This window comes from Xenopus tropicalis, chromosome 2 (assembly GCF_000004195.4).
Source record: "Xenopus tropicalis strain Nigerian chromosome 2, UCB_Xtro_10.0, whole genome shotgun sequence".
In the NCBI taxonomy this organism is placed as follows: Eukaryota; Metazoa; Chordata; class Amphibia; order Anura; family Pipidae; genus Xenopus; species Xenopus tropicalis.
In genome coordinates, this window is record NC_030678.2 from 66,299,738 (window position 1) to 66,326,307 (window position 26,570).

A 26,570-nucleotide genomic window follows, 5' to 3' on the forward strand; every position below is an offset into this window, starting at 1 on the left:
TTACACACATCTGTTTATCATCCCCAAACTGACGGGTTGGTAGAAAGGTTCAACAAGACCCTCAAGGGGATGTTAAAAAAAGTGGTTGGTAAAGATGGGGGGCGATTGGGATTGTTTACTTCCCTATCTTATGTTTGCCATTAGAGAAGTCCCACAGGCCTCTACGGGGTTTTCCCCCTTCGAGTTGTTATATGGGCGCCACCCACGAGGGCTGTTGGACGTGGCAAAGGAGACATGGGAATCTGAATCCACCCCATACAAAAGTGCGGTAGAGCATGTTGCAGACATGCAAGACCGTCTTGCAGTGGTCATGCCCCTTGTGAGAGAGCATATGCTTCGGGCCCAGGAAGCTCAAAGCCGGATATATAATAGATCGGCTCGTGGCTGAACTTTCCAGCCTGGGGACAGGGTGTTAGTCTTGGTTCCTACAGTAGAAAGTAAGTTCCTGGCCAAGTGGCAGGGCCCTTACGAGATTATAGAGCGCATAGGGGAAGTTAATTATAAGGTGTCCCAACCAGACAAGCGTAAGAAGGAGCAGCAGACTGATAGCAGTGGGTGGGATCAGTTTGTACCAGTAGATCTCGTAGGCTCCTGCCCCTTCTACATGCAATGCATGGGGGAGTCCTGAAGATGGGAGGAAGGGTACGGTCTTTCTCCAGAACAGACCAATGATACAGTATTGAGTCTGTTAGCGGATTCTTATCCGGGGTATAGGTTGTAGTGAAGGTGAGTCTTTTGACCTGGTCTTTTTGGTGTGAGCCAGACTTTGTCCGCAGGGTCTGTTCATGTGACAAATTAAACGCTCTATCTTTGCACTAAAGTAAATCCTGGAGATTATAACCCCTCTGTAGAAAACGCAATAACACAAAAAAGATTTGCAACTCGGTGTGTGCTTTCAACGCTACGTGCCTCTGCCAGGAGCACCATTGCCAATTGCCCCGATCGCTACTTTCAAATACTATGAGCAGGTCTAGTCGTACCTTATATAAGGTAATGCCGGTTTTGCTTTAATATCCGATCCAGGCTTGAGCACAGATAGTGCGAGTTATAGTTCAGTGTTACTGGGTTTCCAGCGCTCTTTCAATTTTTTATACCTTCATTGTCAAGAACACCTGGTGTTATCTCTTCACATGTTTTCACTCTACTTTTACTTTATTTTTATGTTTATTTTTGTTATGTTGTTGGTTTGATCACTGTATAACACTCCCATAGTATGACGTCACTCTGCATTTGGCGCCACTGTTGGGTTTATTAGGGGGGGTTTGTTTGTCTTGTTTGCACTTTGAAAAAGGCTGCACAGACAGCCGAAACCTTTGCAATAAAATACCTTTTTGTATTATAAGACCTGTGAGTGCGGAATATCCTTTTCAGATGCAGATGATTCTTTGTATACTACACCCAGGCATGATGTACCATTCATAGACGTGAGTGCCTGCTTCTTTTGATTTTTTTATATATATAGTACTCCTCAACGGCACTCACAAGGCACACGCCGGGGGCTCACCAAATTAAATTCATATACTGCCAATCAAAAGCACTCACGGCTCATAGTAGTTCAAAAAAAAATTTTGTTTTATTACTCCACACTTATAGCAACGCGTTTCGGTCCACTGGGGACACTGTACACAGTGTTTAAATAGTAAGCACAACCAATCATTGTACAGAACCAATTGAATATGCAAATGTGTCCAAATAAATACCATACCAATTAAAGGGTAACAAAGCTCATTCAAAATGCAGCTATCTATGTAATAAATAGTTAAATCAGTTAAAAAAGTGAATAAATAGTGATAATTAATTGTGATTAAAAAATCTATGGGTTATCTCATCCATTAAAGGGCTATTTTGATCTTTACTGGTATCTAAAAACTATTCACTAAGAAGGGGCAATTATAGTATTTTTAGTATTATCATAAGGAAATATCATATAATTCAAAGTTTGGATAGGACTTGGTATTTGTTCTTATCCAAAACTATAATTATGAAAAGTCAAGTCCACAGCCCCTTTTAGTGCAAGATCATAAATATACATAACTTTACCGTTATTAATATTAGATATGGTCACAACCAAAATTAACTACATAGATACTTATCCGGTCATTCTACTCATAGTTCACATATCCACATGGCCAATAATCTTACCTAGCCCATCATTATTATGTAACTCATATTCAAAAGTATTTAATAACAAATAAATTCATTTAAATTCAAAGGGAACCCATTCAAATTCATAAAAAAAATAATAAGGATTGCATCTCATTAAGTCCATGAGGAGCTATAGTGTCCAATACATGTATCCATCTTGCCTCCTTCTGTAACAGTTTCTTAGCTCGATCACCACCTCGCATCAGCGGTGGTACATGATCAATCAGTATAGCACGTAAAGTGGAAAAAGAATGTTTAAATTGCATAAAATGTTGTGCCAGGGGGGTATCAGCCTACCCAGTGGCTAAGGCTGCTCGTATTGTTGATCTATGATTATTCATTCTTAGTCTAATTGACGTAATGCATTTCCCAATGTAACATAATCCACATGGACAGGTGATACAATAGATCACATGATCAGATGTGCATGTGAGCCTATAACGTATCTGAAATCTCTTTCCATGATGCGGATGTGGGAAAGTGTTACCAGTTAATAGACATCCACATGTTTTACATCCCCCGCACCGAAAGCATCCTGCTTTCTGAGTATTTAGCCAAGTATTCACTTTTTGTTTGGATAAATCAGTCACCACCAACATATCTTGCAGAGATCGACCTCGACGGTGAGCACAAATAGGTGGTGGAACATTTGTAAAGGGTAAGCCAGAATCAAGTTGTAAAATAGGCCAATGTAAGCTCTTTTGGGCAGGGCCCTCTTCACCTTTTGTATTGATTATTGATTGCTTTATATGTTACTCTGTATGTCCAATGTATGAAACCCACTTATTGTACAGCGCTGCGGAATATGTTGGCGCTTTATAAATAAATGTTAATAATAATAATAATAATGTTTTTTCACTATGTGATTCACTTTATCACTTACTGCTGTGAAGTCTGTAACAAAAACCATCCTCTCAGAGTTATTTTTGCAGGAACAAACCAGGAAACCTAAAGATATAACTAACTCTGAGAGGATGGTTTTTGTTACAGACTTCACAGCAGTAAGTGATAAAGTGAATCACATAGTGAAAAAACATTATTATTATTATTTTACGAGCTTTATCCAGTTCTGACTTCAAAAAATAAGCCGTATACCAACGTTCCAAAAAACGTTCCAGCATTTCCATAGCTTGTATTTCTGCTGTTGCCCAATTGGAATTGGTTCTAAACACTCTCAAAAATTGTGTATATGGTATAGATTTCAAGATAGATGGTGGATGGAAACTATGAGCAAGCAGTATCGTGTTACGATCCGTATCTTTACAAAATAATGTAAAGCCCACCCCTTCAGTTGAGCGATACTGTCTCACATCTAAAAAGTCAACAGTGTCAGTATGCCAATGTAATATAAATCTCACCGGTGTGGGTTGTGAATTCAAGTTTGCCACAAACGATTGTATTCCAATGGAGTCCCCTCGCCAAATAATCAAAATATCGTCAATAAATCTACAGTATAATAATAACTGCTTCTGATACTTGGAGTAAATGAAATCACGTTCATCTGACCCCATAAATAAATTTGCATATGAGGGGGCTACATTGGAACCCATCGCCATGCCAGTCTTCTGCAAATAAAACGTCTGTTCGAATCTAAATCTAAACCTCTATAGCAGGATTCCCTGGGTGACCTTGTATTAACGCTTCCTTACATGCTACTAAACCACCCACCAGAGGTCTACAGGCTACATACATCCAGTGTTGCAAAGATAGTATCATGTGGCAATGGGCCTAATTGTTTCACAATCGTAAGTAAAGCTGACATGTCAGCAATATGGGATGGCAGTTTTGCACATAAAGGTTGTGAAAAACTATCAACATAACAAGGCACATTCGAAAAAAGTGAGCCACGTGCTGACATTATTGGGTGACCCGGTGGTTTAGATGCATTCTTGTGTATTTTAGGGAGAGTATAGATGATCAGACACTTTGGGTATTCAACTGATAGATACTTATAGCAGTTCTCACTTATCCAACCTGCTGTAACAGCAATATCCAATAACATTTTCGATTTGAGCTTAAATCTATCAGTAGGATCTCCCTTTAATTTTTCATGTGTGTCACCATCGGACAACTGTTGTAGCAATTCTTGTCTATAATAAGACCGATCTAATAACACCACCGAGCCTCCCTTTTCTGCCGGGCGTATAATTAACTCCTGATCTTGTTGTAAAGTTTTAATAGCTTCCAATTCAATTTTAGTCAAATTGGAGTAAAATGTATCCTTCCCTTTAGATAATTCCTTGCAATCATGTTGTACAATCCCACAATATGTTTTAATGGAAGTTGCAAGGTTGGGGGGATCAAACGTACTAGTCAGGCGAAATTTCTTAATCGGTTTAACAATCTCATCCTTATCTTTGAAGTGATCTTTCAACTTCAATTTACGCTGAAAGCAAAATAGATCCACCTCAAAATCAAATGAATTATTTTTATGTACAGAGACAAATGTTAATCCACGTGATAACAATGAATGTTGACCTTGTGTCAAACTATGTTGACTTAAATTAAAAATCACTGTATCAGTTTCCTTGGGGGTCTGCCTCTGCGAGTGCCCCCCGCCCAGCCTAGTGTGTTTCCTCTTCCTCTGACCTCTCCTAAAAAATTCATACATGTTTGCACCCCCATTGGGGTATTTTCCTGAGTAGAACCTATTGTTACAGGAGACAGTGTATCAAAGTCAGAGGAAGGGGAATCACCAGAACTATCTACTGTGAATAGTCCCCTAGCTTTCCGAATCTTACGCTTATTCCACCTCTGATTTTCTGTCCTCCCAATCAGCCACCCATATACTCTACAATCTTTATAATCTTGATCAACTTTAATCACTTTAGATTGTTTAAATGCCATTAAATCCTGGCAATACTGTTCTAAACTAGATTCAAGTTTACTCTGCCAATTAACTGATTGATCAGCTTGTAAAATGGCTAACGATTTAAGCTCCAGCTCAGCAATTTCTGTACGTATCTTAACTAATTCTTTCCCAGATTCCTCTATCACAAGCAGCATAAGATCCAAAGAGCATTTATTTAATATCCCACACCAACGACCACATAATTCAGCATTAGACTGCCCTATAGTCGGTACATTACGTATCCTAAAGCCCCTTGGTATCTTACGCTGCCTGTAATAATCGGACAAAAATAAACAATGTAAGTGAAAATCAATTTCCCTCTTTTTGAGAGTGTTTAGTTGGTTGAAAATATCCTTACCAATCCGTTGCGCAACAGCAGAATCGGCAAAGAGGATGCGTGTGGCATCTTCCTGTGTGAATGCGAACTCTCGCGTTGTATCAACATCAAAAGCATGCACAGTCAGACATTCCTCCATTAGTAAACAAGGTGAAGGGTTTCCTTGAATCACTGAATCCCGTAACTTCCAGTATCCCAAGGGAGCAACTAAAAGTCAATTAATACACATCAATAGTCACAATAATAAGCTGCAGGGGTGCTCAGTCCACACCAACAAGTTGGTCAATATCTAGTGCTCCTCGACATCACTCACCACTCACAAGGCACACACCGGGTGCTCACCAAATTAAATTCATATACTGCCATTGCACGACATTTTATGCAGTTTAAACATTCTTTTTTCACTTTACGTGCTATGTTGATTGATCATGTACCACCGCTGATGCGAGGTGGTGATCGAGCTAAGAAACTGTTACAGAAGGAGGAAAGATGGATACATGTATTGAACACTATAGCTCCTCGTGGACTTAATGAGATGCAATCCTTATCATGTTTTTTATGAATTTGAATGGGTTCCCTTTGAATTTAAATGAATTTATTTGTTATTAAATACTTTTGAATATGAGTTACATAATAATGATGGGCTAGGTAAGATTATTGGCCATGTGGATATGTGAACTATGAGGAGAATGACCGGATAAGTATCTATCTAATATTAATAACAGTAAAGTTACTGTATGTATATTTATGATCTTGCACTAAAAGGGGCTGAGGACTTGGCTTTTCAAAATTATAGTTTTGGATAAGAACAAATACCAAGTCCTATCCAAACTTTGAATTATATGATATTTCCCTATGATATTAAATACTATAATTGTCCCTTCTTAGTGAATAGTTTTTAGATACCAGTAAAGATCCCTTTGAAATAAAATATAACAAAATAGCCCTCTAATGGATGAGGTAACTGATAGGTCTTTTAGATTTTGATTACAGAATTTAAATCACAATTAATTATCACTATTTATTCACTTTTTAAACTGATTCTTATCACTATTTATTATACAGATAGCTGCATTTTGAATGAGCTTTGTTACCCTTTAATTTGGATGGTATTTATTTGGACACATTTGCATATTCAATTGGTTCTGTAAGGCTCTGCTGAGGATTGATCCTGGGACCTACTGGTTCTTGGCTGCTCTCCCTAGCCGTTGAGCCAGGAGAGCAGCTGGTGAGAGGGGATTGCCTTGTCTTCCCTTTCACCAGTGTCCTGGGCTTCATAACATTACCCCAGCAGCCTTATTGGCTAGGTGGGGTCAGCCAATCAGGGCTGACTCTGCCCTATATAAGCCCAGCCCTCCTCACACTCAGTGTCTGAACATTGTTTACATTTAGCACTGTGGCCTGACCCTAGCTGGTGTTCCTGTTCTGGCTCCTTTGTCTTGCTTCTTCTTTTCTTTGTTCTTTAGCCTTGTTTTCTTGCCCCTTGTCTTGTTCCTGTTTCGCTCTTTGCTCCTCACTCCTCTCCTCAGTCCTCACTCTTGATCTTGCCTTGTCTTGCCTTTGTCTGCTACGTCCTGTTCTGCCTGATCTTGCCTTTGTCTGCTCCGTCCCTTCCTGTCCCATCTGGTCTACGCCCGCTCCGTCCTGTCCCATCTGGTCTACGCCCGCTCCGTCCTGTCTCATCTGGTCTACGCCCGCTCCGTCCTGTCCCATCTGGTCTACGCCCGCTCCGTCCTGTCCCATCTGGTCTACGCCCGCTCCGTCCTGTCCCATCTGGTCTACGCCCACTCCATCCTGTCCCATCTGGTCTACGCCCGCTCCGTCCTGTCCCATCTGGTCTACGCCCACTACATCCTGTCCACGCCTCCTCCATCCTATAACAGCCCCTGCCTGAAGGACTCAACTTACCTTCTCCCACTCGCAACAGAATAACTCTTGACAGAATGTTCAGGCCACAAGAGTCTGCAAGGGCTGTTTCTGTTCCCTCCTGCCCTGTACTTAAGAAAAAAACATTTTCCCTGGTTACTCGGAGGCACTTGGTGGTACCCCTGCTAAATTGCCTGTATTTCTGGAGGAAGTCCAGCTCCTCATGAGGGCGCAGTGGTTTTTGGATTCCTCCCCCATGGACCAGGTCACAAAGATCATATTTTTCCTGTTGGAGGGGGAGGCTCGATCCTGGGCAGAAGATTTACTGTGCTGCAAGTCCCCGGTGATCTATGATACTGTTCTTTTCCTGAAGGCTTTTCAAGAGAAATTTGTAACTAACTTGCTATCTACGCCTTCAGTACCTGCTCCAGGGCCGGCTGCCCAGCCTTCAGTACCTGCTCCAGGGCCGGCTGCCCAGCCTTCAGTACCTGCTCTAGGGCCGGCTGCCCATCCTTCAGTACCTGCTCCAGGGCCGGCTGCCCATCCTTCAGTACCTGCTCCAGGGCCGGCTCCCCGAAAGCTGTCTGCTCCTGTGCCGGCTCCCCGAAAGCTGTCTGCTCCCGTGCCGGCTCCCCGAAAGCTGTCTGCTCCCGTGCCGGCTCCCCGAAAGCTGTCTGCTCCCGAGCCGGCTCCCCGAAAGCTGCCACTGCCTATGCCCACAGTCCAGTCTCCGGCTCCTGTGTCTGCGCCCCGGAGAGAGGGGCCTCAGCCTGTGCCCCGGAGAGAGGGGCCTCAGCCTGTGCCTGCGCCCCGGAGAGAGGGGCCTCAGCCTGTGCCTGCGCCCCGGAGAGAGGGGCCTCAGCCTGTGCCTGCGCCCCGGAGAGGGTCCTCAGCCATGTCCTGCGCCCCGGAGAGAGGGGCCTCAGCCTGTGCCTGCGCCCCGGAGAGAGGGGCCTCAGCCATGTCCTGCGCCCCGGAGAGAGGGGCCTCAGCCATGTCCTGTGCCCCAGAGAGAGGGGCCTCAGCCATGTCCTGCGCCCCGGAGAGAGGGGCCTCAGCCATGTCCTGCGCCCCGGAGAGAGGGGCCTCAGCCATGTCCTGCGCCCCGGAGAGAGGGGCCTCAGCCATGTCAACCTTTTAGGGTGCTTCCTCCCATGTACCCACCTGAACCCACGAGGGTAGCTCTGCCCTCTCTGCAGTCGACTCCCCGGGCACCCACGAGGGTGGCTCTGCCCTCTCTGCAGTCGACTCCCCGGGCACCCACGAGGGTGGCTCTGTCCTCTCTGCAGTCGACTCCCCGGGCACCCACGAGGGTGGCTCTGCCCGCACTATTGCCTGACCCCCGGGCACCCACGAGGGTGGCTCTGCCCGCACTCCTGGAAGTCGCCTTGTGAGGGGGGGCATAATGTAAGGCTCTGCTGGGGATTGATCCCGGGACCTACTGGTTCTTGGCTGCTCTCCCTAGCCGTTGAGCCAGGAGAGCAGCTGGTGAGAGGGGATTGCCTTGTCTTCCCTTTCACCAGTGTCCTGGGCTTCATAACATTACCCCAGCAGCCTTATTGGCTAGGTGGGGTCAGCCAATCAGGGCTGACTCTGATCTATATAAGCCCAGCCCTCCTCACCCTCAGTGCCTGAACATTGTTTACATTTAGCACTGTGGCCTGACCCTAGCTGGTGTTCCTGTTCTGGCTCCTTTGTCTTGCGTCTTCTTTTCTTTGTTCTTTAGCCTTGTTTTCTTGCTTCCTTGCCCCTTGTCTTGTTCCTGTTTCGCTCCTTGCTCCTCACTCCTCTCCTCAGTCCTCACTCTTGATCTTGCCTTGTCTTGCCTTTGTCTGCTCCGTCCTGTTCTGCCTGATCTTGCCTTTGTCTGCTCCGTCCCTTCCTGTCCCATCTGGTCTACGCCGGCTCCGTCCTGTCCCATCTGGTCTACGCCGGCTCCGTCCTGTCCCATCTGGTCTACGCCGGCTCCGTCCTGTCCCATCTGGTCTACGCCGGCTCCGTCCTGTCCCATCTGGTCTACGCCCGCTCCGTCCTGTCCCATCTGGTCTACCCCCGCTCCGTCCTGTCCCATCTGGTCTACGCCCGCTCCGTCCTGTCCCATCTGGTCTACACCCACTCCGTCCTGTCCCATCTGGTCTACGCCTGCTCTGTCCTGTCCCATCTGGTCTACGCCCGCTCCGTCCTGTCCCATCTGGTCTACGCCCGCTCAGTCCTGTCTCATCTGGTCTACGCCTCCTCCATCCTATAACAGCCCCTGCGCCTGAAGGACTCACCTTACCTTCTCCCACTCACAACAGAATAACTCTTGACAGGTTCTGTACAATGATTGGTTGTGCTTACTATTTTAACACTGTGTACACTTCTGTGAATTATCCTGACGACGGTCTCCAGTGGACCGAAACGCCTAGATAGAGTGTGGAGTAATAAAACACGTTGATTAAACTACTGTGAGCCGTGAGTGCTTTTGATGGCAGTATATATATATATATCTTTTTGAATTGGGATCAGAGTGCACACACACAGAAATATATACATATATATAGTATATACAGCGAGTTGGTGCACACCACTAACAATGATCATACCTGGGTGCAAGAGCAAAATATAGTACAATTAAGCAAAGAAGGGTCAGTAACTCTTAGACAATATGCAGGAATGTTCTAAAAGCAATTAGATCAAGATTATAGTCATATGATAGTTATATCATTAGATATGCCCCATACAACAGTAAGGGAAGCCATTAATATTTGTACAGTGCCACTGTGACCCCACGTGGGGAAATGTACCCTCTGTGTAACTGTATGTGTGAGTTGTAGTTCCACAATAGATAAGCCATGCATAGAAAGAAAATGAGGGCCCAAGAGGGGAGTTGCGAGTATAATAGAAAGAGCCAAGCAGGAGAAAGTCAGATGAACGGAGCAAGAGAGCAGGAGGCAGGAAGCTGGGGGTGGGGGAGCAGAGGTTGTGTGTGTCACTTGTGCAGGGAGCATGTGCGAGTGCGCCCAATTGCCTGGTGTCTTTTGTTATTGCCGGGATCAAAAGAAAGAAAAATAAAGAACAAAGAGGAGCACTACCCTTAACTGTAGAGCCAACTTTCCCAGGTGCAGTAAAGAAAATCATAAAAGAAAAATTTTTGCACTTAGAGGGACTTCTTAAAACAAAAAGTGTTTTATTTACAAAATTCCAACATTTCCAGCACCAGCTTTCCTCTTCCTCAGTGACAATCCTTTAACTATTTAAGTGCCACCCCACGTAAAAGCTACTTTCTGTGTATAAAAGTACCGAAGTGCCACAGAACGTAGATTCTACATTGTGCTGCACCCTCACAGTTTGTGAGGGGAGGAGTGGCTTTTAAAGATGCTCCTTCGCTCCCCCCTCATTCCCCAGCCCCTATGCAATGAGCAGAGGTGGTGAACGAGGTCCCTGGGGTGCAATTGCCCAGGGTCCCCATAGGAAACGACAGACATGTGCCTGTCATTTCCTGCGCTCCTGCCCCCCCCCCCCGCCCGGCGTCGCCCACTCACAGGACCTGCACAGTAAAAAACTTATTACACTAATGCACACACACATACAAACAATTATGTTTAGCATAGCTTTGTAGTTTGGTAGTTTGCAGTATATGGTAGTATACAATATATGTGTAGGGACCCATAGGGTTAAGCTCCCTATGGCTTTATACCCTACCTCTTCACACCTTTATTGTTACTGGCCAAAGCCCTCTGTACTCAGGTTACAGTAAGAACCACTATCCCTATTGGTCTAGTTAGGTTGTTCACACCCCCTGCAGACTGATATAGTGTCTAGCAGGAGGGTGTGACTTCCTCTTTGGCTGAAGTCTGCCTTCCAAGCAACACTCCATTGAGGCCCCATTTTGCCCCAAAGTGATGACATCCACTTTGGAGAAGTCGGGGACAGGGCCCCGTGAATGAGGTTAGCAATCACAGCAGATTGTTTTAAAGCACTTTCTAGGAAAGTGAAGGTAGCCAGTTCTAGCAAGAAAGGGCAGCCATTAGCCCCATCAAGGAGTGATTAGATCCAGGAGTAGTTCTCCTATCCAGCAATGTTGCCTCAGTGCAGGGCCACAGAGTAGAGATAGTGACAGGCAGGATAACCCCTGATCCCTACTCACCCGAAGGACTCATCCACTAGAAGGAGTTCCTACTACTTGGACTACCTCCCAAGGGACACTGGTTGAAAGGTGTGCTTCCCTGCCCAGACTACCAAGAGGTGGGATAAACGGTGCATACCCTCTCTTCTGCAAAAGAGCATTTCCTTATTGTAACATCTCAATCTGCTTGTCTGTGAGTATGATAACCCTGCGTAACATCTGTGTCTTGGGCCAATAAATCTGTATTATAGTTCACCATAAGAACCTCTCTGACATCCTTTTATACCATCTGCACTACACAGCCTCAGAAAGTTGTAGTTCAACTACACCCTCAGCTCCTATCCAGTCTTCTTCCATTTAGCAAAGGCCCATCCTAAGAATTAAGGGTTGCATGTAACACATGCTCTACATCATTTCTAGCCTGGGATTACCCCTGCATAGCCAAATAAGTGTTACGTATGGTTTCCTAAGGTCTCCATACTGTAAGGGGGTCTTACACATACCGGGAGTTTATATTGCACCATTCAGAGCATCAGACATAACAATTCATATGCTCTATTTTCATATGGGTGCCCCTGTACATCACATAGTTTGGTAAATCTATGCATATTGGGCATCTAACTGCTCAGTAGGCCCATGCCATTCATATTTAGAATGTTTTATGTTGGTACGTTATGAAATGTAGAATATAGAATATGGTAAAATGAAAGCTTTGAGAAATTACATTAAAATCGCTGCATTTACCTTAGCTTTGCTGTTTGGTGCTTTGCCATACAAATACATACTTACCGTATATACTCGAGTATAAGCCGATCCGAATATAAGCCGAGGTACCTAATTTTACCTAAGAAAACTGTAAAAACTTATTGACTCGAGTATAAGCCTAGGGTGGGAAATGCAGCCGCTACTGTGGCTATGAGTTCCTGGATTTTTGCCACTGTGATAATGTTGCTATAAGTTCTGGGCAATTATACATAAAATTGACTTTTATTTACTTACTGAGTATGTATCAGTAAAATGTAATAGAGCTGCTAAAGCTTGAGTTTTCCAGCTCTCTCGAGTGGAACCTAGGCAGGAAAACATCAATCCCTAGTTCTGTACACTCCCTACTCTTGGCCAGTGCACCCAGGGCTCTAATCCTTACTAAATCTCTGTGGTTGAGCTCAGGCTGCTCACTAGCTACCCTACTCCTAGCTATCATTCCTAGAGTGATCTGTGACAGGGAATAACCTTGCAACTAACTACCTTTGCCTAGGCTCAATCTTCTTCCCCTGCCTTCCTAGGGGAAAATTCAGAAAGATAGACAGATACACCAAGATAGACACTGGGGGATGATTCAGCTAAATAGAGAAGACCCTGGCACTTGTTCACTCTATTTGGTCCTTGTGTCTATGGGTTGGAAAATCAGAGCCCAATGGGATAGGCCATTCAGTAATTTCAGGCAATCCCCATATTGTCATTGCACTGTGTAGGCACCCATGCTCTCCATTTCCCTCTTCATTACTGTGTTGCTGTGTACTGAGGATGTGACACCTTTCATTAATATCTGTTGTGATGCCTACAGCCTGTGTTTAGTGACCTATGTTTTATCCTCTCCACCGTGCCGTTAGGAGCCTATAAAGAGCTGCTTGCCATGATGAGTGCAGTTGGCGCTGCACCCCCCCCCCAAAAAAAAGCATAAGGGGTCATTTACAATGCACTAGCCAAGGTGCAATTGGCTGTTTCTTACACACTGCCTGATGCCGTTGAAGAATGGCCGCAAGCTGAGGCAGAGACCGGTGACTTTCTCCACAAAGACAACACTGTCTGCACTAGTCAGCGATGTAATGCAGAGGGAGGCACATCGACGCACACACGCGAATGGATCGGCGTGCATGCCGAATGCCAGCGCGCCGAGTGCTGTTGGCAGGTACGCACACAGCGATGTAATGCAGAGGGAGGCACGTCGGCGCACACGCGCGAATGGAGCGGCGTGAACGCCGAATGCCAGCGAGTGCTGTTGGCCAGGTACACACACGGGGATGGTGCGGCATGCACGTCGAATGCCAGCGCGCCGAGTGCTGTAGGCAGGTACACACACAGCGATGCGCACACAGCGATGTAATGCAGAGGGAGGCACGTCGGCACATACACGCGAATGGAGCTTGCCTTCTGTCGAGTATAAGCCGAGAACGAGTTTTTCAGCACATTTTTCGTGCTGAAAAACTCGGCTTATACTCGAGTATATACGGTACCCATTTTGCATTTGCCAGTATATGTATTTTCTGAAAATATTAGGTTTTCTGGGGTCAACCACATTTATTTCTGCTACCAAAAAATACACCGCCTGATTTATATCCCATTAAATATGTATGTACTAACTTCCTTTTGGGGTCTCTAAATGCCAAATACTTTGATGCCCATTGTGCATGGGATCACAAAACTGTTCAGTGGACCCTTGGCTTTCAAATTTAGGATATTTTTTCTTGGTACCTATGTTATATGGGAGTTAAATTAGTGGAAGGTTTGATAAGATTTTTAGGTATTTCATCAAAACCACCAAATTTGGGAAAGGACTGCGACTCTGTAGTTTGGAGTAGAAAGACATAAATACCCATTTTTTATTTGCCTTAATGTGTACTTTCAAAAACTATATGGTTTTGGAGGGTCAACATATTTTTTTGTATTTTTACCCAAAAAAAATGCGGTGGTAAATGTGTTGAATTTTCAGTAGCCGACGTGATCTCTGGGCAATTTGTATGCACTAACTTCTTTTTGGGGTCTCTAAATGCCAGATAATTTGGTAATTCTATGCACAATGGGCATCAAACTGTTCAGTTGGCTTTCATACTGAGGATGGGTTTTCTTGGTACCTAATGTTATGTGGGAGATATGATGCTTAAGAGTGGAAGCATTGAGGCAATTTTTTAGAATTTTCATAATTTAGAAAAAGCATTGCTGTTGGGTACGTAAGAGTTGAAAGACATGGTTACCCATTTCAGATTCGGCAGAATGTGTACTTTTCAAAAATATATGGTTTCCTGGGGAAAAAACTTATGTTCCAGGATTTTAGGATTTGGAATCTAAGAATGCCATATTCTGCTGTAATGCTTTGAAAATTTGGTAATTTACTGCTGGGAGTTTTTGATCTATAGAAGTCAGAAATCTCCATAAAACTATACATATCAGGTATTGGCACGTTCGGGAGACATAAGGCTTTCCGAGTCAGTTGCATTTTTGTCCATAATATAAATATGTTTCTGGTATAAATCCCTATATCATAGAAAATATGATAGAAGTGGAAATACACAAAAACAGATTTGGAAAGTTTGGGTTCTCCTGAAAAAAACTATATATATTTTTTATGCCTTGGTTTTAGGGCTCTGAGGGTGGATATTTGAGGCTGCTACATTAATTTGCCATCTTTCCTTGTCTAATTTGTTTTTTTGGTAAACATATGAGCAAACAGCTGCATTGACTAAAGAAAAAAGTCAATATCCTAATCAAACAGAGTGTCTAAACAGATGTGTTAGTGACTATATGTTCTTCCTTCACATTCCCTGATTATGTAGCAATTTTGCAGCTTGTATGGATTCTATGGACATATGATATATTTTTTTTTTAAGACTTTTATTTTTAACAGCGCTGTATAAAGATTGATTCTAGGGGCATTTTAAAGTATTTGTAATGATTTATGAATTGTATATGAATTCTAATAGTATAAGTGTTATCTGTTTTATTTATTAAATCCTAAAAGTTTTCCATTTTAAACAATAGAGGGCACTATATTACCATTTTTTAAAATCAGATTTTTGGTAAAGACTAGATACAGAAACTGGCTATTATTATGTGTTAACATGAGGTTGTGACAGGTCATTAACATACTTCACATATTTTAAGTCATTAACATATTTTACATATTTAAAGTTAAAGGACATGTCAACCCCAAAAATATTTTTTTGCCTAATAAAGGAAAACATAATTCAAAGGAACTTTCCAATGTGAATTTATTGAAAAATTTTAGTGCTTTAAAAGTAATTATGTTGCTTTGAAAAACACTAAACAAAAGATCCGGCTACAATTTCATTACTGCTGTACACCTGGTATTTGCTACCTCTATTCAAATAAACCTACAAAATTTCATTTGGTGCCTTTTTGCAATTAAAATATAACCTTTAATTTAATCAGTTTAAAAATAGGGAGTAATCACTCCTTCATAAAATCGGATCCACAATTACTAAGAGAAAAAAATCAATGATTTATTAAAAACAATTCTTTATGAGTGCGGAGTTTATATTTATATTATTCTCATTAGAAAATTGCCCCGATGTTCCCAACAGTTCATCTCATATTCAGGCCAATTTACTATTAATTCCAACAATTTTAAATAAATTCATTCCACCACTCAAGGTGCCTATATTTAGTTCTATAGCTGCTCACAGTATAGGGGAAACCACTTCTTTTAAGTCAGAACGCACAGTCAGAAAGTCACAGGTTAGGGGTCTATCAGAGGTTAGGAAAGCTAGCAATCAGGCGAGGTATATAGTTACCCGAATTATCTACACAGCCTGGTCCCTATCCCCCAATTCGCTGCCCTACAGCTTTCTCCCTCCCCCAGGCTGTGTACCCAACTCAGATTCGTATTAAACAATTTACAGCACAGTTTTTTGCTGCTGAATAATGGCGATGCCTGTTCTGTTCCAAATAAACAGGCATCCACGTGGCATCTCAATCACGCCACCACCAATATAAACTGCACAACATCCAGTCCCCTAATCGGCATTTGCTAGCCGCACTGTAACCACTTTCCTCCCCACTCCCCCAACCTCGCGTATCTGCTCCGTTCCCCCTCGAGCTAAGCTAAGGCGCGCTTAGTTTGACGTCACTAAGCTGCGCCCATCCAGACAGAACTACAGGCGCCCATTCCTAAGGTCCGCCCAACGCGTTTCGTCACAAGCATGTGACTTCATCAGGGGCTATCATTGGGTTCCATCTTACTAAGGGATATTTATATCGTATTCAATCAGAAAATCGAGGGGGAACGGAGCAGATACGCGAGGTTGGGGGAGTGGGGAGGAAAGTGGTTACAGTGCGGCTAGCAAATGCCGATTAGGGGACTGGATGTTGTGCAGTTTATATTGGTGGTGGCGTGATTGAGATGCCACGTGGATGCCTGTTTATTTGGAACAGAACAGGCATCGCCATTATTCAGCAGCAAAAAACTGTGCTGTAAATTGTTTAATACGAATCTGAGTTGGGTACACAGCCTGGGGGAGGGAGAAAGCTGTAGGGCAGCGAATTGGGGGATAGGGACCAGGCTGTGTAGATAATTCGGGTAACTATATACCTCGCCTGATTGCTAGCTTTCCTAACCTCTGATAGACCCCTAACCTGTGACTTTCTGACTGTGCGTTCTGACTTAAAAGAAGTGGTTTCCCCTATACTGTGAGCAGCTATAGAACTAAATATAGGCACCTTGAGTGGTGGAATGAATTTATTTAAAATTGTTGGAATTAATAGTAAATTGGCCTGAATATGAGATGAACTGTTGGGAACATCGGGGCAATTTTCTAATGAGAATAATATAAATATAAACTCCGCACTCATAAAGAATTGTTTTTAATAAATCATTGATTTTTTTCTCTTAGTAATTGTGGATCCGATTTTATGAAGGAGTGATTACTCCCTATTTTTAAACTGATTAAATTAAAGGTTATATTTTAATTGCAAAAAGGCACCAAATGAAATTTTGCTTTGAAAAACACAACATACTGTTCTTCGACTTCAGCTTATCTTCTTTTTCTTATTATCCTTATTATCCCCCCCCCTTCATTTTCTAAACGCTACTCAAACTTCCCTTTCTAGTAAAGGTAATTGCTATTGAAAGCAGCATTTGCTGAACTCCTGGTTGTTACTTTTTAAACAATGTTGCAAAGGTCTGTCTCCTCCAGAAAGACAAGTTTGTCAGTCTGCTGGTTTGTGTTACAATGTTTAAATTGCCAGAGCCACCAGGGCAAAGAACAGAAAAGGACTGGCAAACACTATTTCTAAGGGCGAGATCACACATGAAGTGTATATCTGCGGATGTTTTCCAGGCCAACCACCGATCCCCTTCTCTCAGCCTGGACAGAAAAACGCAGGGCTGAATAAAGAGGATATATGCTTCGTGTGACCTCGTCCTTATAGCAATTATATATACAAATAAGTAAAAAAACTTTGCAAATTAGTAATGAATGCATATTGGAAGTCGCTTAGATTTAAGTTTTCTTTAATTAGGCAAAAAATTATATTTTGGGTTGACTTATCCTTTGAATGTATTTCTATTGCATTTATTTTTCTCCGTATACCCATGGCTCCATTATTTCAAGAAATCCCAAGCGGGGAAGTGTTCCTAATTCTTGTTTGTCTAAACAATTCTTTGTTGCCATTATCCTTTGATCCTTTGTTCATTTTTTATACTGACTGAAATGGTGTATACATATATTGCTATATTTGTATTGCAGCACTGTAAAAGCTAAACTATGCCTTTGAAAGTATTTGAACAGTGGCTTAAAGCCACAGCCTTTTTTTTTTTAAGAATATGTTTTTTATAAATACATTTGCATGGTAATAAATAGTATGTGTGTCTCTACACACACAGCTCCATGTTAATGTTTTTGCAATATGCTGTATGTTGTAACACAACTTACTTGTGCACTTTTTCCCATGTCCCCCCCTGCGCAAAGAATTTCTACTCAGTCTGCAGTGAAAATTATCTTCCCAGAATTCAGCAAACCACACATTTCTCCTGTTGTTATCTAATGTCCGACTAGTAAAATAACGATCAAACCCTAAGTCAAAAAGAAATAGGGAAAAAACAGACATTATTTGATGAGTCAAAAGACGTAGCTTTCGATAGGAAAATCAAACGATTTATCAAGTCATGACATTAGGCAAGATACCTTTAACTGTTGCCCTCTTAGGCAGGATGGTAACTGCTCCCTCTGCCACTTCCTCCTGTAGATGCACTGGGGAGATTTTAGAGCCCCAACTGTCAGACCCAACCCACATAAAATGTCCTGTCTGGTTAGCTCTTTTTGCTGCTGCAAGCACACGCCTAAAGGAAAGAGTTAGCAGGGTGTTAGAGGAAGTGCATAGTACACAGCAATATAATAGGAAAAATTATAGTAGATTAGACAAGGGGGTAGACAGAGGTAAGAATGAATAAGCAGACCAGAATAAAACTCAAATGACCTTAAAGGACTTTTATAAATTAAAAGTAAGTCTAAAGGCATTCTTTTTAAGTACTTACTGCATATCTAAATTCCCAGATTCCTGCTTGCTTATCTGAGATATGGTGCTGGCCAGCCTACAGCAGTGTGAAGACTACAGTGGCATCACTGAAATCTCTCTGTCCTTCCTGTAGGCTGCCAGTGGCAGCCTTCCTATTCTCTGAGCATGTGCGTAACTTGATCCTGTCTGCTGTTCTGAGCTACACATGCCCACCAGCCAATCAGAAGCGGATCTGGCAGAGGGGAGGGGGAGGGAGGGAATGAAACACATGCGCAGTATGAAGCAAGGTGGGAAAGGAAGGGAGAATACCTTTTTAGAGATGGCTGCCTGTTCTAGAAATTGTGAAGTAAGTGTGACTTAACCTTTAACCTTTGTTACATAGTTACATAGGGTTGAATTGTATCAGTAACTTTCTGTGCGGTTCTGTATCAAATGCTTTAGCAAAGTCCAAGTGGATGACATCCACTGCCATTCCAGCAGTCCTGCTCACCTCCTCACAAAAGGCAACTAATTTAGTCTGGCAAGATCTGTTACGCATAAAACCATGTTGGCACAAACTTATAGTATTGTGATTTGCAATGTATTCAAGTACCTTATCCTATATTACCCCTTCCAAAAGCTTTACTACCATTGATGTCAGACTAACAGGCCTATAGTTTTCAGGCTAAGAATGGGATCCCTTTTTGAATAACGAAACCACATTATCAATTCGCAAGTCCCTTGGCACCATGCCAGACCTCAGTGAATCCTGAAAAATTAAGTGAAGAGGTTTGGCAATCACAGCATTAAGATTGCTTAATACCCTGGGATGAATCCCATCTGGTCCTGGACCACTGCTTACTTTTACATGTTAAAGTCTCTTTTGAATTTCCTCCTGAGTGACCCATGCAAAAGTAGTTATATTACTAGAATTGGGTTTATTAAAAGGGAAACCTTTATTAGCTGGCTCATCAGTTTCTGCTTTTTTCCCGTTCTCATCAACCAACCCCTTCTCACTTCATATTTTTACTATTTACATATTTGAAAAATAGTTTTGGATTCCTTTTACTCTTTGCTGCAATACCCCTTTCTATTTCTATTTTTGCTTGCCTGATAGCTTATGATCACATAGATAATGTATTAATATTATTTAAAACACACAAAGTAGAGAAAACAAATTGAACCCACCATACGTACAGTGGTGCATTTGTGAACCCTTTTGAGGTTAATATTTTTGCATAAATATAACCTAAAACATGATTTAATGTAGCTCCTAAAACTGGGAAATCAATGCTGAGCAAAATTGAGCAAAATTATCCAAAGTTACGTATTTGCCTATGGCAAAATTATGTGAAACTTTGATTTCAGTGCCCCCCTTGGGCAGCAATAATTGCAACTAAATAATTACAATAACTGTTTATTGGTCTAGTGACTGTATCACCATTAAGAAGTTATAGACCATTTCTCCTTACAAACTCAGGGATGTCAGTGGGCTTTCTTCCATGAACTTACTGCTTCCAAGTTCTTCCACAACATTTATATAGGATTATGGCCTGCTTTTACAAATCATAATATCCAAGGTTGTAAATGCTGATGCTAAAATACAGTTAGTATTGATGTTGGTATATATGGTTTATGTATGTGAGTGTATAGATAGATCATTATAGGTTTGTGTGTGTTGGGTTCACTTGGAAGGGACTTCATGGACTCTGATCTTTTCAACCCTATGTAACTATGTACCTATATAAGATTAGTGGATTGACTTGTGTGACGCTGCCTTGCTGCATGACTTACATTACCCTGAGGTTCATTTGATGGAATAAAACCCTGACATTGCAAAATTTGCTGGTGCAATTCAGAATTCATAGTTCCACCAGGGACAGCAAAGAATAATACTGCTCCCACCATACTTTACAGATGGGGTGAGCTTCTTGGTTGCCTTTCACCAAATATAATGCTTTTCGTTCAAGCCAAAACATTCTGTTTTGGTATTATCCATACACAGAGCATTTTTCCCAATGGTCTTCAGATTTATCAACTTTGCTGCCAGTCTACAACTAAATACAATGTTCTATTAGCATAGTAGTGGCTTTCTCCTTGCACATTTAGTACTTTTCTAAAGGTGGATTCATAAACACTGACATTCACCAATGCAAAAAAAATATTTTTTATTCTTTAGAAATAAACATAGGTTGTCTTTTTTTTTTGGACGGCCACTCCTGGGTAGGTAACAGTGGGGTTGAATTGTATCCATTTATAACCAATCTGCATGACAGCAGACTAGCCATCAATAAAAAATTTTGAAAAATCTTTTTGTTTGAGCTATGAAACACTTCCACAAACCTGTGTTGTTAAGTTCATATACTTTTGCCACACAAATATGTAACTTTGGATATTTTTTCTCAATACATAAAATGTATAATGTTTTTGACTAATTTGTTTAATGATTTCTTGATAGATACACTATGATGGGTAAGTTCTGCATAAAGGGGCACCCTGAAATCCCATAGTGTCCCCCACCAAGACAACCTAAGCCAGGTCAGGAAGAAGTTATAGGTAATATACAAATATACAATAACCCATCTTACAAAACCACAGGGGACGTGATTGTGATGACAAGTTAGCTAATCTCAACATGTGCTTTGCTGTTTGCCCAGTTGTAACCACAAAATACACAGAAAGTTTTAAAGATGGGTGTCATTTCTGATAAGATATGTCATCACCTATAAAAGGCTGATCTCACCTGAAGCTCTCCAGTAACACTTTAGCTTCTATTTTTGTTATTGAGACAATCTTCCACAAGGCTCTGTATTTGTTTCATAAATAAAGTAAAAGCTGTGCTGAGAACCTGATTCTTTTTCTATAACAAGGTTCTGGTAAGTAAAATTACCACCATTCTTAATATCTAGGTTTATGACTTGCTTGAAAAAATAAAATTTTAGGTCATATTGAAGCAAAAATATTGAAAATTTGTGTGGGTTTACAAACGTCCAAACTTTACTGTAATACATGTGCAAATAAACGAGTTCTATAAGTTATCTCTTTACCGTATATCATCCTCACTAGCGAAGATAATCACAGCACGAGCATTGGATGTTTCTAAAAGGCGACGAATGATCTTATCAAAATCACCAGGTTTGGCATCTCTTGGTATCTTGACTGACTGTGCCACACACAAGCTGCCTGAAAAAAGAAAAAGGTTGGTAAGCTGTACTGTATGTAGTTGAAAAACATGCTGCAGACCTAATAAGCTCCAGCATTCCTAGTAATCCACCTGTAAACCATGCATGTTTGCAATGCTAATGTCACACACAATATCCCAAACCAGAATAAAAGCCAAGATCCCAGTCTCAGCTTACTCTTTTGCCTATAACAGCCAGCTTTCACTTCGGGAGGAGCCCTCTGATACTCGGGTGCCGCCGGGACTTAATGTGAGAGGACCAGGGCAAATTTTCTGGGCAGGCTAGGGAACGTAGTGTTTGAGCAGAGTCAGGGAGTGGAGACAAAGGTGGAACAGGCCGAGGTCAACACCGTGCAAGAAACAAGGTACAGAATCGAGATTCAGAAGACGTAGTCAGAAAACAGGCAAAAGGTCAGTACAGGCGGCAATCAGTGAAGTCAATGTCAGGCAAGGGTCAAAACACAAAGGAAAATCTGAAACAAGCACACCCAGAAACCAGGAGGCAGAACCAAAGTTATGCACAGGCGCCTTTAAATATTTGAATTTCACGCTGTGCGCAATGGCATCACGATGTGCCAAATTAAAAGGACGTGTGCACTTGTCACACACCAAAACAGAAGGACACGCATGACTGGAACCAAGAGGTGGGCGTTCGTGTCTGGAGACTGGCCTTTGGGCTGGCAGTGGATGTATATTTGCTTAAGCATTTGATACAGTAAATTAAAAGAATATTGGCCTGGAACATTATATCTACACTTGGATACAGAAGATTGGTGGTAAAATGAACATTTTCTAATTAGAACAGGGTTGTTAGTGGAGTTCATAGTTACATAGGGTTGAAAAAAGACCAGAGTCCATCAAGTTCAACTCTTCCAAGTAAACCCAGCACACTCAACCTATACCTACCAATCTATACTATCACATACATAAATTATATATACAACCACTAATACTAACTGTAGATTTTAGTATCACAATAGCCTTGGATACTATGCTTGTTCAAGAACTCATCCAGGCCCCTCTTAAAGGCATTAACAGAATCTGCTGTTACCACATCACTTGGAAGGGCATTACACAACCTCACTGCTCTCAGCTTGAAAAACCACCTACACTGTTTCAAATGGAAGCTCCGTTCCTCTTATCTAAAGGGGTGGCATCTGGTGTGTTTATCGCTTTTATGGGAAAATACACCCTCTATCTGCCTATAATCCCCTCTAATGTATTTGTACAAAGTAATCCTGTCCCCTCGCAAGCGCCTCTTTTCCAGAGAAAACAACCCCAACTTTGACAGTCTAACCTTATAGCTTAAATTTTTCATCCCCTTTACCAGTTTAGTGGCACATCTCTGCACTCTCTCCAGCTCATTAATATCCTTCTTAAGGACTGGAGCCCAAAACTGCACCGCATAATCGAGGAGAGGCCTTACCAGGGACCTATAAAAAAGGCAAACTTATGTTTTCATCCCTTGAGTCAATGCCCTTTTTTATTCAAGACAGCACTTTATTTGCTTTAGTTGCAGAATAACACTGTCTGGAATTAGACAACTTGTTATCTACAAAAACCCCTAGATCCTTCTCCATTAAGGATACCCCCAACAAACTAACATTTAGTAGATATCTTGCGTTTTTATTATTTTTACCAAAGTGCATAACTTTGCATTTGTCAACATTGAACCTCATTTTCCAGTTTGCTGCCCAGTTTTCCAATTTTGCCAAATCGCTCTGCAAAGTGACAGCATCCTGCATGGAACTTATAGTTTTGCACAATTTAGTGTCGTCAGCAAAAATAGAAACAGTACTCTCTATGCCCACCTCCAGGTCATTAATAAACACGTTAAAAAGCAAAGGACCAAGGACTGACCCCTGCAGTACTCCACTAACAACACTGGTCCAATTAGAAAATGTTCCATTTACCACCACTCTTTGTAATCTATCCTTCAGCCACTTCTCTATCCAATTACAAATTTTATGTTCGAGGCCAATATTCCTCAATTTGATCATTATCAGAGGTCTGTCCTTGGCCCTTTGCTTTTTAACTTGTTTATTAATAACCCTGAGGTGAGCATTGTACTATCTCTGTTTTTGCTAATGATACTAAATTGTGCAAAGCTATAAGTTCCATGCAGGATGCAGACCAATTTGACTAAACCGAAGAACTAGGCAGCAAACTGGCAAATGAGGTTAAATGTTAATATGTGCAAGGTTAAGCACTTTGGTAGAAATTCACTAAAATGCGATAATGCTTATCGCATGCTTTTTTGCGTTTAAAAAGCATGCGATAAATAACTACCGCATGCAATAATCCACATATCGCATGCGTTAAATAGCGCATTATGCCATGCGTAACTTTTAATGCATTGCGGTAAATATCGAATGAAAAGAATACTAACGCATGATTCACAAAAGCACATGAAGGGTTAAACGCGCTAAATATCGCAAGAAGCTGTGCGAATATTAATACCTACTTGGGGGAGGCGGTGCTTAAAGAACATTGTGCCTCATAAGCGTTTGGCAACACAACATGGACTTTGCAGTCGGATTTTTCTTGCCTTGTGAAGAAGAGGATCAAGTATGTGATCGTCCTAGAGTGATGCATCCTACAGCTTTCAGGGAAAGATCACAACTCTAGAGGGATTATCAAAGGAGAAAATAGTGTGGTGCTATAGGTTAAATAGAGCAGCAATGTATAGCCTGTATGAGTTACTTGAGCCTTGTCTGCAGCCACTAGCATGCAGAAGCCATGCTGTTCCTGGCACTGTCAAACTTCTGTGCTGAGGTTGTGAAAATCCCCTTCTGATGCCTCGACAAGTCTGGTGGAAGCCTGATGTACAGCCCCAATAAAGTGGCACAATTTGTAGTAGCCTTTGCTGTACTGCACAATATTGGCAATCATCATGGATTGCCTGGGTTTGTGGCTGATGACCTAGGAGATCCAAATCATCCAATATATCGTATACAAAGTGCAGATGACAGAGGTAATGGAGTACAGGGAGAAATCCTAAACAATTACTTTGCGTGTAAGTACCTACAATAAAAAACAAACACAAAACATCATCTTAAACAATACTCTTTATTTCCTGTGAAAATAGTTGCACACTCATTTATGTTACTGAGCTCAGCAGTAGTGAGTGGCAATATGCCACATTTCTGCATTCACAGTAACTAGGATTAATGTTTGCATGGGTCTTACATTATCATCAACAATAAACCTCTTTTCCATTTCAGGAGATTGTTGTGGTTCTCTGTGGAGCTGTCTTGCTGACTTTACATCCACTGACCTTTCTGATGTTGTTGGAAAATGATATATTTTTGCCAATCTTCTCAATGATGATCATCATGACATGAAACATACAACTTTATGGACAATAATGTAATTCTGGTATTTTTGGACATTACAAAGTTCATGTGAAGAAAACCTTTTTGCAAGGAGCACCTTCAGTTCCAGACTTATATAAAAAAATATATGAATGTTTTTATTGTGTTGGCTACAATAAGCAAGCCCATCACAACATAGTGACTTTTTGCTAGTCATTGTTGCCCCAATGAATCCCTTTCTTCCCATTTTTATCAATAGAATAGTAATGTATGCTCTGACACTAACCCTACTAACCTACTGCAACTTGCTACTAACTGGTCTCACTAACGCCCATCCCTCTCCCTTATATTCTGTATAACTGTACTGTGTAGTTCCTGACTTTCCAGCTTTACTTGTTTCCTCTGGATGATAATCTTTATCTGTGCCCTCAATATCAGACACATCTGGCCTGCTAATGTAGCCAGGTCTCTCGCCCTCACTGTTGGCCAAATGTGAAGGTGCACATATGTTTTTTGGCTTTTTGTGTTGAGTTTGTGCTGTGTCATATTTACTAACATCTGATCTGTCACTGCTGTCATTAACATGAATAGGTATTTCAATTTTCAATTAACATTTACTAACACTTGCATGTTTGGTGGTTTGGGCTAAATCTCTGATTTAGAAGTTGCTTTTTTTTTTACTGTGTTGTTTGGTTTTTGGCATCTGTGATCACTCATGCCTCCTTCATGTTATTCATTTGTTTAATTACTGCCACTACTGTGTACAATATTGCTGTGGCCCCTTGTCAAGGGTTTATTTGGTCGCTCCACAGGCAGTAATTGCGCATCTGCACCTTCTGAGCTCTCCATGTTAAGTATCTCTGTGGAACTGCACAAAATGGCAGAAGTCATGTGGTACGCAATGCGTAATGCTTACTTGCTGAATATTGCGTCGTAATATCGCATGCGGCGGAAAATGTGTTATCGCCAGACAAATAACGTCAATAAAATGGCTTCTTAATTATGACGTGTGTCCTTTTAGTGACTCGAGCGTTAAGTCGCAAAAAAATAAGAAGCAATAAAATTAACGCATGCTATAAATAGCACTCGTTTTAGCGCCCTTTAGTGAATCAACCCCATAGTGTGCATCCTTAAGTAAAAAGGATTTAGGGACTTTTGTGGATGACAAGCTTTGTAACTCTAGGCAGTGTTGCCCATTGGCTACCTAGTAAGTACTGTCTAGTATAAAAAGGTATTATCTTGAGGGATAAACAATAATTTTGCACTTTATAGGTCGCTGGTAAGGTCTCACCATGAGTTTGCCATGCAGTTTTGGGCTCCAGCCCTTCAGAAAGATATTACTAAGAGAGTGTGCAGAGACATGCATCTAGGCAAGTGAAAGGAATAGAATAATTTAGTTATAAGAAAAGAATGTCAAAGTTAAGGTTATTTCTCTAGGAAAAAAAGGCACTTGTAAGGCCACATGATTATTCATTTGGTGGTTATTTACAATAAGGTTGTAGAATTCTCTGCCAGGTGATGGCAGATTCTATTAATGT

General features: G+C 41.7%; 1 protein-coding gene across 1 annotated transcript in view; it reads right to left on the reverse strand.

Moving 5' to 3' along the window:
- grm4 (glutamate receptor, metabotropic 4) overlaps positions 1 to 26,570 on the reverse strand; it is a 469,811-nt gene that overhangs the window by 248,216 nt on the left and 195,025 nt on the right. Inside the window, exons 4-6 of the mRNA XM_031896847.1 lie at positions 21,585 to 21,720; positions 18,228 to 18,382; positions 17,976 to 18,116 (exon numbers count right to left, since the gene is read on the reverse strand). Of these exons, the coding sequence (XP_031752707.1) occupies positions 17,976 to 18,116; positions 18,228 to 18,382; positions 21,585 to 21,720 (432 nt within the window). The remainder of the gene's footprint in view (positions 1 to 17,975; positions 18,117 to 18,227; positions 18,383 to 21,584; positions 21,721 to 26,570) is intronic.